Source organism: Suricata suricatta, chromosome 10, assembly GCF_006229205.1.
Source record: "Suricata suricatta isolate VVHF042 chromosome 10, meerkat_22Aug2017_6uvM2_HiC, whole genome shotgun sequence".
Taxonomy (NCBI): Eukaryota; Metazoa; Chordata; class Mammalia; order Carnivora; family Herpestidae; genus Suricata; species Suricata suricatta.
In genome coordinates this window covers 103,109,240-103,122,623 of record NC_043709.1, presented here as the reverse complement: position 1 = coordinate 103,122,623, position 13,384 = coordinate 103,109,240, and the positions used below count along the sequence as shown (strand labels likewise).

At 52.4% G+C, this 13,384-nt stretch overlaps 1 protein-coding gene across 1 annotated transcript in view; it reads left to right on the top strand.

Annotated features, from left to right (window-relative positions):
* Positions 1-11,556, top strand: part of CACNA2D4 (calcium voltage-gated channel auxiliary subunit alpha2delta 4) — a 111,019-nt gene extending 99,463 nt beyond the window's left edge. Inside the window, exons 30-38 of the mRNA XM_029955242.1 lie at positions 3,459-3,529; positions 3,919-3,994; positions 4,526-4,578; positions 4,927-4,982; positions 5,298-5,318; positions 7,839-7,956; positions 9,569-9,681; positions 9,999-10,081; positions 10,820-11,556. Coding sequence (XP_029811102.1) covers positions 3,459-3,529; positions 3,919-3,994; positions 4,526-4,578; positions 4,927-4,982; positions 5,298-5,318; positions 7,839-7,956; positions 9,569-9,681; positions 9,999-10,081; positions 10,820-10,924 — 696 coding nt within the window. The 3' untranslated portion in view covers positions 10,925-11,556. The remainder of the gene's footprint in view (positions 1-3,458; positions 3,530-3,918; positions 3,995-4,525; positions 4,579-4,926; positions 4,983-5,297; positions 5,319-7,838; positions 7,957-9,568; positions 9,682-9,998; positions 10,082-10,819) is intronic.
* Positions 11,557-13,384: the final 1,828 nt, after the last annotated feature.

The window sequence follows — 13,384 nt, the reverse complement described above, 5'->3', positions numbered from 1 at the left end:
CATGCTTCCCTGACCCCACTGTGGGGCCACGTGCACTTGTCAAGAGACGGAGCAGCTCAGGGGGGCTGTACACTAAGAAGGAACAAGAGGAAACTGGTCCTCATAACAGTGACTGCACTCTGATAACTCTCCTAATCCTCACACCCCTTAATTTTTTAGAGAAGACACTGAGGCTGTCCCTGGATAAGAGGCTGTGAGACATTTGCTCCATTCCAGTGTGGAGGGCTCCGCCACTCATCCTCTGGTCTCCCTTTCCTCTGGGGATAGTAGCTTCACAGGCATACAAATTAGCCTATGTGCAGGGCTGCTGCTCAGCCAGCAGGAAGACTCATCAGATCTGCATCCTCTGCCGCCACCTGCCCAAGGCCCTGGGTGGCACCTCCCAGGACCCCATCTCACTCCCGCCTCCTAACGGACTGGAAACAGGAAGCCCCAGGCAGCCTCAGAACGCAGGCAGTCCAAAAGACAGTGCTTCTCTGTGGACTGTTCAAGTGGAGACCTGCCTTGCTGTGAGCAAACCTAGCAGGCACGGGGACCTGGAGCTCCCAGAGCCCTTGGACTGTGCTGTGGGTGGACAGAGGCGAGACTCCATGCTGTGCTGTGCTGTGCGTGCTATGCCACAGTAAGTCCAGGGGACCTAAACTGACAAGGACACTTGTTTGAGTCTTTCAATTTTGGCTTTGCAGAGTCAGGAACTAAATCAGTTTATGTATTTGAGGCACTAATTCACTCCGATTAGGTTCAAATGAAACTATCAGCACAGAATAGTGTTCTGCTGTCAGGAATAGAGATCCCCACTACAGTGGTTTTTTTTTTTTAATGGTTTTGTTTTGAATTTATTTTTGAGAATCTGAAGCAGGTTCCAGGCTGTGAGCTATCAGCACAGAGCTCAATGCGGGGCTTGAACCCACAAACCACGATATCATGACCTGAGCCAAAGTTGGCCTTTTAACCAAATGAGCCACCCAGGCACCCCTACAGTGATTTAAACAAATTAAAGGTTTATTCTCTCATGTGAAAGAACAGAGAAAAGTAGTCCAGGCCTGGAAGGGTGTGGTCACCAGGTGTCTTCAACATGGCCTTAGGCGTTCCTGCCTTCTTGTCCACTTTCCAGTCAAGAGGGGGAGGGCAACAGCGATGAATGAGGTGCTCCTCCTGCAGAGCTCCCTTTAAACAGATTCCCTGATGTCTCACCCAGGAACTTTGCTCACGTTTCATTGGCCAGCCCCAGCTGCAGGAGAGTCTGGGAAATGTAGTCTTTGAGCTGAACACATTGCTACCATAAATCAAGTCAGGACTGCCTTACCTAAAGAAGGGGAGGATGGATATGCTCTGCCAGAGTGACATATCCTAGAAAGTCACGCTGTGTGTGTGTATGTACAGAGGAGGACACATTTTTCTCAGTGCCCAGGAGCCTGTCTTCTCAGAATCAAATGTCTAAACAACAGAGTTGTTGGTGAAGATGCCTACAGTTAGGAGAGATAAGGGGACAGCCCTGTGGGAATCTGGGTGGGCAGCCTCATCAGGAGCCTCTTTTCCACCCCGCTGCACTTTCCCAGCAAGAGTACTCGGGTCACTCATCCATTCCACTGTCCATTCACTCACACAGTCCTTCAGCAGATACACACGGAATAGTGGCCACAAACAAGACACTGTGTGGTCTATGGGAAGGCGGGAGGTGGAGGTCTGCTCTGGAGGATCTAGCTCTCCGGTAATGCAGGAGTGCACAGACACCGGTCACTGGGACAGTAAAACTTAGCAGCCCGCAGCTGATGGAGGGGGCTCACTTGAGCTGCAGGGCCTCCAGGTGGGCTCAGGGCTGCCTGTGAAGACCAGCAGGACTGGAAGCCTCTCACCTTTTCACTTGCTCTTCTTTCCCTTAAATGCCCTCAGCCCCTCCCTGCTGTCCTCTGCTCTGTCCCCTGCCCTCCTCCAAGAAACCTCTTAGGCCTCAGGACAGATGAGCCTCTGGCCAAAAGAGAGCACAGAGCTCAGAAAAGTCTCAGTGTGTCCCGCTGTCTCATCATAGCTACTTCCTCATGCCTGAGTCATCAGCCTCTAGGTTTCCAAGCGCAGAGGAGGGACGCCGTAACTCCAGCTGGAAAGGGGAGAAAAGAAAGACTTCTTAGAGGAGGACAACAAGTAAAGCTTCTTGGAGTGGGACTGAGGAAGGGTCGTCGAGGCAGAGAGAAGAGTCAAGGCCCGGAGTGTCTCCTGTCACATGGCCACCACATACAGAGCACTGTGTGCGCCAGTTGCGTGGTACACGTTATCCCCTAACCTACCCATGGCCACACAGTGGGCAGTGCCAGAGCCAGGATCTGAGTCAAAAGTCAGATCCTCAATCCAGGCTCTTTCACTCTGCCATGCTGAGAAATCAGCAGAAGCAAGAGGCCAGGGCAGGTGAGGAGGTCGGTGAAGGGGCAGAGCTGGAGGACAGTCTGAAGTCAGGGCACAGCAGGCTTGAGTGTCAGCCAACGTGGAGGGATTCTGTGGGCTGGAGGATGCCGCCTGTGTGCACACAGTGGTGGGTGATCACCCGTGCTGGGTGATTGGGTAACGCAGGGAGAGAGCAGGAACGAGGGTCCTGTTTGTTCTTTAGGAAACGAAGAAGAGAGAGAGACCAAATCCCAGCTGTGTTTGAAGAAGGTTATGCACAGCAGGGCTGGGGACTACGAAAGAGTCTGTCGGGAGGGGGCAGTGAGCTGCCGCTGACCAAGTTCTGGGTTAAGTCACTGTCCAGGAGTCAGAAGGTGAATAACACACCCACAGGGCACACTGGTTAACCAGAGAGGTTGGGGGAATGGGGAGGGAAGGAGCTCAAAGGCAGCTCCAGGGTTCCACAAACAGAATTTGGCTGGGTGATAAGGATGCCAGCGTGAGAGACAGAGCTCTGCTTTTGAACTTTTTTAGACCATGATTCACAGAAAGAAATACATATTACATCTGATCTAGGACATACACACGCACCATATACAACAAACCAAATTTCATAAAACCTTGTTTACCTGACTCCACACCATTCACACGAAATCGTTCAAAGGAATTCTGTGTCTTAAAAAAAAAACCAAATCTGATTGTAACCCCTAGATTGATTTCATGGCCAACTAATAGATTACAGCTTAGAGTTTAGAAGGACTGAGAATATAACAGGGGAGCAGATTAAAGAGAGAAGGACCGGGTGGAATGGATACGGTTCTGATGGAAAGGAATCAGGGAAAACCCAACCGGCAACTAGTCTAGAGCTCATTAATGTGGGGGACCTAGAAGTCCTCATCCAGTTCTATCTCCCTCCCTCCCCCCACCACCCATCTCTTATCCCCTCCCTCCCCCTCCCTCCCCTCTGTCTCTTCCCTCCCCTTCTTCTCCCCTTATGTCCCCCCCATCCCCTCTCTCCCTCCCTCCTTCTCCATCCACCCCTTCCTTCCCCACGACTCCCCCCTCTCTCTCCCTCACAGATGGGAAGATTCCTGGGGGAGGTGGATGGTGCTCTCATGACCCAGCTGCTCAGCATGGGGGTGTTCAGCCAGTAAGTGGGACATGCGTCTCCCCAGACTGAATACACATAGAAAAGGCAGGAGCTGATGCTAAGTGATCCCGACAGATCAGGATCCTGACCTCAAAAACCCATAGTGAAAGCCCCAAAGAGCTCCCAAAGCAACCTTTCTGAAGCCAGGGACTTGACATGAGGTAAAGAGGGGTATAAGGTCATACGAGCCCTTAGAGGGAAAACTAGATTTGCTGTTCAGCTTTTTTAAAGCAGTCAAAGTGCCAAGATGTAATTTTCTGATCTGCCCATCCTAACTCATGCACCCTCCCGAATCCCGGTGAATGAAAACCCCGCAGCAAACTTCCCCTGGGTGGGGGCAGGGGGTAGTGGAAGGTCTGGACTCCCCAAATTCTTCTTCTGATTTTCAGAGTGACTATGTATGACTACCAGGCCATGTGCAAACCCCCAAATCACCACCACAGCGCTGCCCGGCCTCTGATCAGTGTGAGTGGCACTCCAGACTTTCCTCCCACCTGCTAGGCCCAGGACCCCACTCTTGACTCTGATCAGAAAGTCCTGTCCAGCCTCTTCTGGCACCACTGCTCCCTGTTCCCAGCCTGTCCCCTCCCCAGGCCAGTCTTCTCTCTGGGCTTCAGGGGATTGTTCTGGCAGCTCTTGAGGTAATCGAGACCTCTGGCAGAGAAAGCAGACCATAGCTCCTTTCTTGCTGTGTTCCTAATCCCAGTTGCTATTGGCGCCAGAAGCATCACCAAGTGGCTCCTCAGGAAGAAAACTTGACTGGTTTTCTAGATGGGCATTGTCTAACCCTAAGTGTCTGCCCTACAATAGGAATTTATCAGATAAGTCAGTTATAAACGCTCCCTCTGCTGGGAATGGGTGAAGGGTGGTGGCAGCAGGATGGGGAACACCCCCTCCCACCCCCCACCCCTGTGGTCTTTAATGGTGGTGCTGAAGGAAGCCTTCGCCAGGGTCCTGGGGTCCTGGGCTTTAACTGTGTGTCCCTCTCCTTCCCAGCCAATCTCCGCCCTCCTGACTGCTACCAAGTGGCTAGTGAATGAGCTCTTGCTGTGAGTGGGGTCTGCATCTGGGACAGGGGGTGGGGCCGGGGGACATCATGCAGGTATGGCTTATGAGGGAGCCCTTTGAACAGGAGCTGCCTGAAGTCCCCACAACCCCAGAGGAGGCAGGCAGGATTCCTGGGTGGAACTGGCCGGGCACATATGGTGCTTGTCCCCTCCACTCTGCTGCCAGAGGTGAGGAGGCTCTCTGCTCACCTACCAGCCTCAGGCAGGGAGAGGGTGTCCTGGAGGAGAGGGGCGGACCACGGGCTGTCGGGGAGCTCTGGTGCTCAGTGGGCTGAGGGCCCAGCTGGGGAGGCTGTGCGGGTCTCCGGGATTCTGCTCTGCATCTGACAGGCTTCTGCTCGAGTGGAGTGCCTGGGGCTCCTGGCGTGCACACAGTGGGGCCGAAGGTGAGTATACAGGACCACAAAAGGGAGTGCTTACTACCAAAGCCATTCAGTAGAACCTGTCACTTCTGGGCAGATGACAGAGGGGATGGGACTCTGGAAAGTCCATCTCTCACCTCTCACCCCACTGGGCCATCTCTCACTCATCGCCTCCCTGCCATTCCTGACTCCTCTCACCTCTCTGTGCGACATCATACTGTTTTGGGACACCACTGCTCCATGTGACATCGTTCGTCCCACGTGCCGTCACCACCCCACGCCTTCCTGCCCTCGTGGGGCATCATGCCTTCCCTGTACTGGGCCTCATGTCCTGGACAGCCAAAACAGTCTTCCATCATTGTAAGTAGCATTCCCTGGGGAGCCCAGGGGTGTGTGGGGGATGGGAGGGACAGTGAAGGGCCTGTCCTCAGCTCTGCATCCGAGGAAGGCTGAGTTCTCTTCATCGGGTACCCCCTAACTCAGAGGGCCTCTCCCAAGCTAAAACCCCACTCCTCACAGGGCAGGGGGCAGCCTGGGTCTCATCCCACACAAGTCCAGTCTTACCCCTGGGGAAACAAAACACTCCAGCCACCTCCTTGGGTGAGAACATTTATGATTCCAAGAGGAAAAGGGCGAGCAGCCACCAAGTCTCCTCGCAGAGCAGGAAACAGTGGTGCCTCCAGCTCAGGGGGCCACCGAGCCCTCAGCAGTGCTCGGGTTGAAGGCATGGCAGGTGGAGGCCTCAGTCTGGTCATGGGGACACTCTGGGGAAAATACATCTCCTGTGACCTTGTGTCTGACCTTGTGACACTGTCCTCCAAAGGCCTGACCCCAACTCAAACATCAGCTGTGACTCTGGACTGCCCCCTCCCAGGAGAGTGAAGTCACTAGGTCTTAAAATGCAAAAAGGAAGCTAGTGGCTTCCACGTCCCTGGCTAGCATGGGGCTCCCCCAGCACACAGGACTGTCTTGCTTTAACCAGTTTTGCTCAATTCTCCATGTTAATAGAGCCTTTTCCATGGGGTTCTGGAACATCGCCACTGCCTGGGCTGCACTCCCCACCCCATTTTTGTCAAGAGTTTGGCTTCCTGATGGTGTCTGTGACAGGAACCAGGAACCATGTGTCACAACCCATTTAGAAACAGGTCCCTCCTCCCCTCTGCATGGGAACATGGGGGCTGGGGGGACACAGCTCCCCTCCTCATCTTCTCTCTCTGCCAGCAGCTGCATCTTGCAAAAACTGGGAATGCCTCCCTCAATCTGCTTGTTCAGAATTTTTCATCCTCAGGGCAGCTGTCCCTGAATTGGCTCCCTCCTGCCTAGGAGGCCTGGTCCAGCCACTCATCCGTGTCCTCAATGGACAGCACTGGACCTGGAGTCCAAGGACACGGATGAGTGAGGTCCTGATGCCCTTTCCCAGCTGCACGGAAGCCACTTCTCCCTATCATGGTTGGCATTGTTACTATCATTGTTATTGAGATAACCTACGCACACAAAGGGGTTCAGGTGACAGGTTCGGGGACAAAGCCAGTGTAACTGGGCCCTGGAAGGAGTGGAACCAGCCATGAGTCTTCTGCAGGCTTTAGCCAGAGCGCCCACTCTCAGCTTCCAAGGGTGCCCAGACAGCTGCACCACCCAGGAGGAGCCCTTGACGGTTTGGGGGAACCTGACCGAGTATGCAGTTGCCCAGTTTCTCTGCCTGCAGCCTCCCCTGACCTCCCCTTCAAGGTCTAGAGGGAAGTTTCTGGGTCTGGGAGTTTAGACCTATAGCTCTCCTACTAATCCTGAAACCTACTAACCTATTTGACCCTGACATCGGGGTCTATGAAATGGGAGTGATACTTGCCCACCTCCCACTCTCTATTTCACAGATGGGCCCTGAGAGCAAAAGGAAAGGCATCAGAAGTATCTGGAAGAAATAGAAATGCTGTTAACAAAATAGTGCTGCTATTTTGAACAAAAATAATGTCACTCAGCCTGTGAACCAGCCTTGTTCTGCTTTTTGCACACCTCAGGAGCAAATGTGGGTCCTTCAGGACTGGGCTTCCAGGGCCTCAACTTTTCCTTTAGCAGAGACCTGTTCACTCCACCCTTTGTCCCATTCTAAGTGGGCTCAAGCGCACCACACAGGCACTAGGGAGCCCAGAGGCTGGGAGCTGTCTCCTGGGCTCCGGCAGCTCTGGGCACTGGGACCTTTCCTGCTGGTTCTCCCCCAGCCCCGGACACTCAGCCCTTGCTGCTCTGTTCATCGCTGGCCACAGGGATAAGACAGCAAGCCTAGGGCTTGTCCGGGAGCTGCATTTGCAGAGCACTGTAGTAGACTTGAGAAATGTCACCTGAATACAGTGAGAATGGGAGGGGTGTTAGCATTAAGGGACCAAAGTCTCCCGCAGCCACCCGCTTGGCATTCCTACTGCCTCTGCTCTCCTCTCAGACCCTGGATGTCAGTGCTCATAGATGCCTTCAAGAGGTTCACTTCTACCCCTCCTCCCAACTACCCAGCTTACACTGAAAATCAGGCTTCCAAAGAGATGAGGTGCTTTCCCCAAGGTCACAGGGTTAGTGTGCTAATCACACACAATGGAGAGCCAAGGCCCCCAACGCCCTCTCTGCTTCCCCTCCCACTGTGATATCATTTGCTGCATTTATTCCATTCCTTTCCCTTCCCTGTGTTTCTCCCACCCGGCCCCTCCTCTGCAAGCCCTGAGAACTCCTGACAAGGGCGCCATCTGCGTGCACATGGACAAAGGGGCGTTTTGTCGCGTAGTGACTGCCCCTGCCCCGGCAGCGCTGACGCAGAGACACCCACAGGCATGGCTCTTGAGGCCTTCCCAGTTCAGCGACGCCCCATTCCTCATGTGTGACTCTATCTCCCTGCAGCCCACAAGCAGAAGAAACAGGACGTGCTGCAGCCCTGCGACACAGAGTACCCCGTGTTTGTGCACCAGACGGCCATCCAGGAGACCAACGGGGCCATCGAGTGTGGGGCCTGCCAGAAGTAAGACCCACGGGCAGCTCCCAGGGTCCCCAGCCAGGCTCCCAGGATCTTTGCTTCTCACTTTCCTTAGCGAAGGAAATGCAGGCTGTTGCAGACAGCATGCCAGATGGGGGCGCTGAATGGTTCGGTGTGCTGTCTTAGGGACTGGGGAGAGCTGAGATCCAGGCCCACCCACCCCACCTCAGCCTCCAAAGCCTCCCACAGCCTCTCTCGGTGACCCCCTCAGTGTGGGTCTCACTCACACCTGTGTAGCCCACAGCAGCTCAGTGTCAGGCCAGGCAGGCTCGGCTTCTGCAGCCCTCAGAAGTCAAGGACAGCTTCGAGGAAAGAAACCAGTGAGCTCTCCCTCGGAAATCTCTGTGCAGAAAAACGGGCAAGCTTGAAGGTGTTCTCAGAGGTGGGTGGGCTGGAAGAGGGCTCATGGGGTCGTCACCTGGTGTCTCCACTCCCGGGCCTGGAGCCTGTGTGTGGCCTACACGCAGGCCTTCTCCCCTGTAGAGGCCACTAGATCCAACAAGCTCTGCCAAGCCCTGGCCCAGAAGGACAGAGAGGCCTGACAGAAAGTTCTCTCCTGCTGACTCCCACCCCAACTTCGGGGACCTCCCAACCTACAAAATTCCATCCTGGGTCTCTCGAGGGTGTCCCCCCAGCCAGCCGTGCCATGACCAGGGGCTTCCCAGGATGTACGTCGGAGCCCTAGACCTCAAGCAAATTATTTTATAGTGTAGCGCCTCGGACAGTGGCCTGAGATAGATAGATTTCCATCTCATACTAGGGGGCAGTGCCCGGGATTCTAGCCTCACCATAATGGCTTTCTTGGAACCATTGCTATTTATCTCAAGGCTTGTTATGAGGATAAAGTAAATGGTAGGGTACAAGGCAAAGACTGTAGAGTAGACAGATTTGAGTTAAAAGACTAGCTCTGCTGCTTCTAGTTGTGTCACCTTGGGCAAGTTATTTAACCACTTCTAGACTGTTCCTCTCAGCTACAAAACAGGAATAATACCAACCTCATACAGAGGTGAAGGTTAAATATATATGTGCACTTGTGTGTGTCTGTGTGTAAAATCATCCACCCCACAGAAAATGCTCAGGAAGTGGCAGCTACTGTTACATAATGCACCAAGCGTAGTGCGCACCAGGCTTTCCCTAATCCTTCCCGCCCTCCCCCTGGCGGGGCTCCGGGGCTGTGTGCAGGTGTGCTGTGCCACCTTGTGGCCAAGCCTGAGCACTGCATCTTTCCAACATGGCCTGCCTCCAACATCATCACCTATTTGCCTGGGACAGTCTTGATATATGCCTGTTGTCCCTGCATATATTTATAACAACTCCTTTCACTCGCAAAAGTGTCCCAGTTTGGACCTCTCGCCTCTAATCTGCTAGAAAGGAGCAGTATGACTGCAAAGGCTTGTGGGTAAAATAAGCCAATAGGACTGAGTTCCTTGCATAGGACTGTCCCTGCAGTTGCCCCTGATCTGACCTGCCTCATGTTTCTGTCCCTTCCCCTGCCAGCCCAACTCCACACTAAGTCTCCAGAAATTCTCACCCTAGAAGCTCAATGTCAAGCTTGCCATAGAGAAGTTCCATGACACACCTTCTCTCTTTGCTGCAGGATATTTGTGATGCAACAGATTCCCAGTAGTAACCTTCTCCTCCTGGTGACAGACCCCACCTGTGACTGTAGCATCTTTCCACTAGTCCTGCAGGAGGCTACAGAAGTCAAATATATCCTTCCAATCCTCCAGGATATGCCGACCGAGGGAGAGGTGGAGGTGATGGAGATGTCATTGAGGGGTTCAAATTTTGAGAAGCTGAGGCCAGCCTCCCTCACCACCAGCATCCCACCCTCCCCCACAGAGCATTGTGATTTGTTCTCCAGCCCTCCACCCCACCCCCCACCACTGGGTGCTGCCTTCTGACCGTGGAAGCTGCTTGCAAGGCAGCTGGTCCCACCAATGGTACGTTCTTCCCGAACTTAGTCTCTAGAATCTCCAGAATCCATTCCTGTCATGAGGTGTTCACCTTAACAGTGAATTCTGCACATAATGCCTCTGTCAAGTGTGACAGGATGCGCTCCCAGAAACTTCGCAGGAGACCAGATACCTGCCATGCCTTCCATCCAGAGGTGAGGGCTGGAGGGGGGATACGGGGCGGGGCTTGGTCTTCATCCCCAAATCCTCAGCTCTGGGACTGTGCCAATGCACTTGCAGATAGGAGTGCTTCTGGAGACTTATGAAGACAACCATACACCCGCCCCTCTGTGGAATACATTCGTGCATGTACATTTACATTTGGGCCCCTGTGTCATTCAAATACTAAGTCAACCCAGAGCCAAGGGTGCTCTTACAAGGAGGGCCAAGCTTCCCAGGGTTTGGGCCCTCAGTAATTTAAAACACAGCTTCCCAATATTGCTCCAAATGATCTGAGCAAATAGGAAGAAACCATTATATGCATAATACTAATGGTGAGTGACATTAATTGAGCACCCACTATGTAAGGTGTCTTAACCTGGGTGCTTTATACATACTATTATCTTTGCTGAATATGACTGCCACAAGTGATCCACATCAAAAAAGCTTCCAGAGTTGATGGCTTCCCCGAAGTCATTCTAAGAGGCCACTCCAAGACCAGGGACAAGCAGAGGCTTGAGCCCAGTTTTGGGCTGAGTGTACAGCCTCTACTATTCCCTAAAAGGCAAGCGGTCTAAAGGTGACAGTGCTTCCTCCATTATCTGAACTTATTTCTCCAGGTTTTTGGTTCCTATTATTCCCAGAGACCCTCCCCCCCTACTCCTTACCTCCTCTGGCTGGGATGGCTGCCTCATCTTGAATGCTACCCTTTCATCTCTGCTCTGGGTTCACAGGAAAATGCCCAGGACTGTGGCGGCACCTCGGACCTCTCAGCCTCGCTCCCCATGCTCCTGCTACCTGTGTGTGCCTGGGTGCTGCCATTCCAGCTGCTGCGGTGACGCCTGCCCAATCTAACCTCTGTTTTGAGGAGATGGTCCTTGCAGAGACATTCTGAAGAGTCAGCAACTGATGTGGAGGCTGCCTCACTACATCTGGGTTATCATCCAGGTCACTGTTCAACTCAGTCTTGGGCTAATGGTCCCTGCCTCCTGAGATTGCTGGACAGAACCAGAAACCACGTCTCAAAGACCTTCCAGGGTGTCTAATACCATCCAGCCCGAGTCTCGATGGGCACCCTCCCGTCCTTCCTACCTCCTCTTCAGGAGCCCAGCATGAGCTCCACTTGGACCCAGACAAAATTATTCAATTCCATCTATTTCCCTGAAGTCCAGACCCAGCTAAGGGTCAGCTGTTTTTTATGAACCTGGTTGGACTTCAGTAGAATCCAAGAACTTAAAGGTACTGAGAAGAGGGGCAGGAGGAGGCCAACAGCAGAAAATGAGATGAAGAACATGCTGCATCAACCTGAAACACAGCTTTCTCAAAATGAGATACATGGTAGAGGGTAGCTCAGTTTCCTAGCTGCTACTCGAAAGTTGTGGGTGTGCGTGAGAGGGGGAGGGGAGGGGCAGAGAGAAGGCAGGAAAGTAAATAGTAATGGGAAAAGCTCTTTTCCTACAGGTATTATATTACTGTGGTATATATGCAAACTATTGCTATTAAAAACTCCTAAAAATGTCTTTACGAAGCTCTAACATACAGGAACTTTTGCATCAAGAAAAAGCCAATACAGTAAAATACACAGCTGCCGCACTAGAAGGTGACATAAGTGACGTTAAGTATAGGTACGGCTGCAGCCACGCAGACAGGCCCCAGGAAAAAGAACAGTCCTTCATAGTGGACGGGTGAGGGGTCTCCTGAAGGGTAGCTCCAGACTCCCCAGGAGGTCCAGGTGCCATGGCAGTCTTTTTGGGTTTGGAATTTCAGGGAACATTCCAACATGCAGAGTCCACTGAGAGGGGCGATCTAGCTAGGAACTTACTCTCCACATGCACACTTGCCCCCAGGGGTCTCAAGGCCCTCGAGCTTCCTCCTCTCAGACCTGGCTCCTAAGAGACAGCAGTCCCCACTGTGAGAGCACTATTACAGAACCACGTAGAAATCCTTAGGTGGCCTCAGATCTTTAAGCAACCTCCAACAAGGAGGTCAGCCAGGTCCCATGACAGGCACTGACAGTGTGCAGGGTCTCGGGGAACCCCTCCCCTTGGCCGTCCACGATTCAGAGTACAAGCTGCCCACCAAACAGCGTCATCTCCCTAGAGCAGGCCGACTGTACGGTGCATTCACTGCAGTGTTTGTAACATGCCTTGTATTATTGACTATATGACGTTACTTCCACCATTTAGTCTCACAAGCCTGCAAGGTAGGCATTAGCAGCTTCATTTATAGTTGAAGAAGTCAAGCCTCAGAGAAGAGAGTGACTCAAACTTACTTGCTCAGCCAGTTTAAGAGGCAAAATACTGCTAGAAAGGGCTACGGCTTACAGGTACCCAGTATTGACTCAGTGACTCCTCACAACAACCATCTGAAGTAGGTACCATTATTCATCCCATATTATAGAAGCACGGAGTTGAAAATTGGCTACAAATTACTGAAAGAGCTTTATGAAGCTTGAGTGTGATATTCATGTAGTGTGCTGGGCATATAGTAAGCATGAATTACATTGTTAACTACTATAATTCTATTCCCTCATTTTGTGGAGGTGGGGGCAAGAAATGACAGTTTGGATGCCAAGAATAATAGGCAGAGATCACAGGTGTCCACCTGGCACAGTGGTTGGGAAAGCATCAGGGAACCCTTTCTCCAGCCACAGCTCGAGTTTCCCTCACCATCGTGACAAGAGGACCTTACTGCGTCAGGCAGGGCAGCACAAACACCTCCTAACTGTTGCTGCAGCATCCCCCTCCCCCGCCCCCAACCAATCAGGCCACCCCTCTGCCTTTCTTTGTCGATGTTTCTGGCCTCCAACAGGATCTGACCTCTACTACTCCCAGACACAGGCTGCTGGTCTTTCTCCCCTAAAGCAGCAATCTTGTCTTTTGAAAGACCTGTCCTCCCTGCCCAACCACGGAGAGCGTTTTCAGGAAAATTTACCAACCATCACAGCTATATAATTTAAAGGTTAGAAGTGCTGGGGCAGCTCCTGGTCTTGTTTTGTCTGCTTCATCCCCATGCCTCTGCATGGCCAAGAGGAGACTGTAAAATTGGGAACCACTTTTAGAACCAATGGAAGGAATAAACCACTTCTGATAAACTAACCTTGTTCCTTGCAGGGCTGAATAGAATGTTCTTGAGCTCCTGAGGTCAGAACTATTCCTTTCTTCTTTTAACAGGACCACTGAAGGACAGCAGGTGGCAGCCTAGCTCAAGCTATCAAGCCATCACTTTGATATCAGAGGAACAAAGTTAAAACCAAAGTCATTTAAAAAAGAACAAGATTCTGGAAGACAGAATCTTGA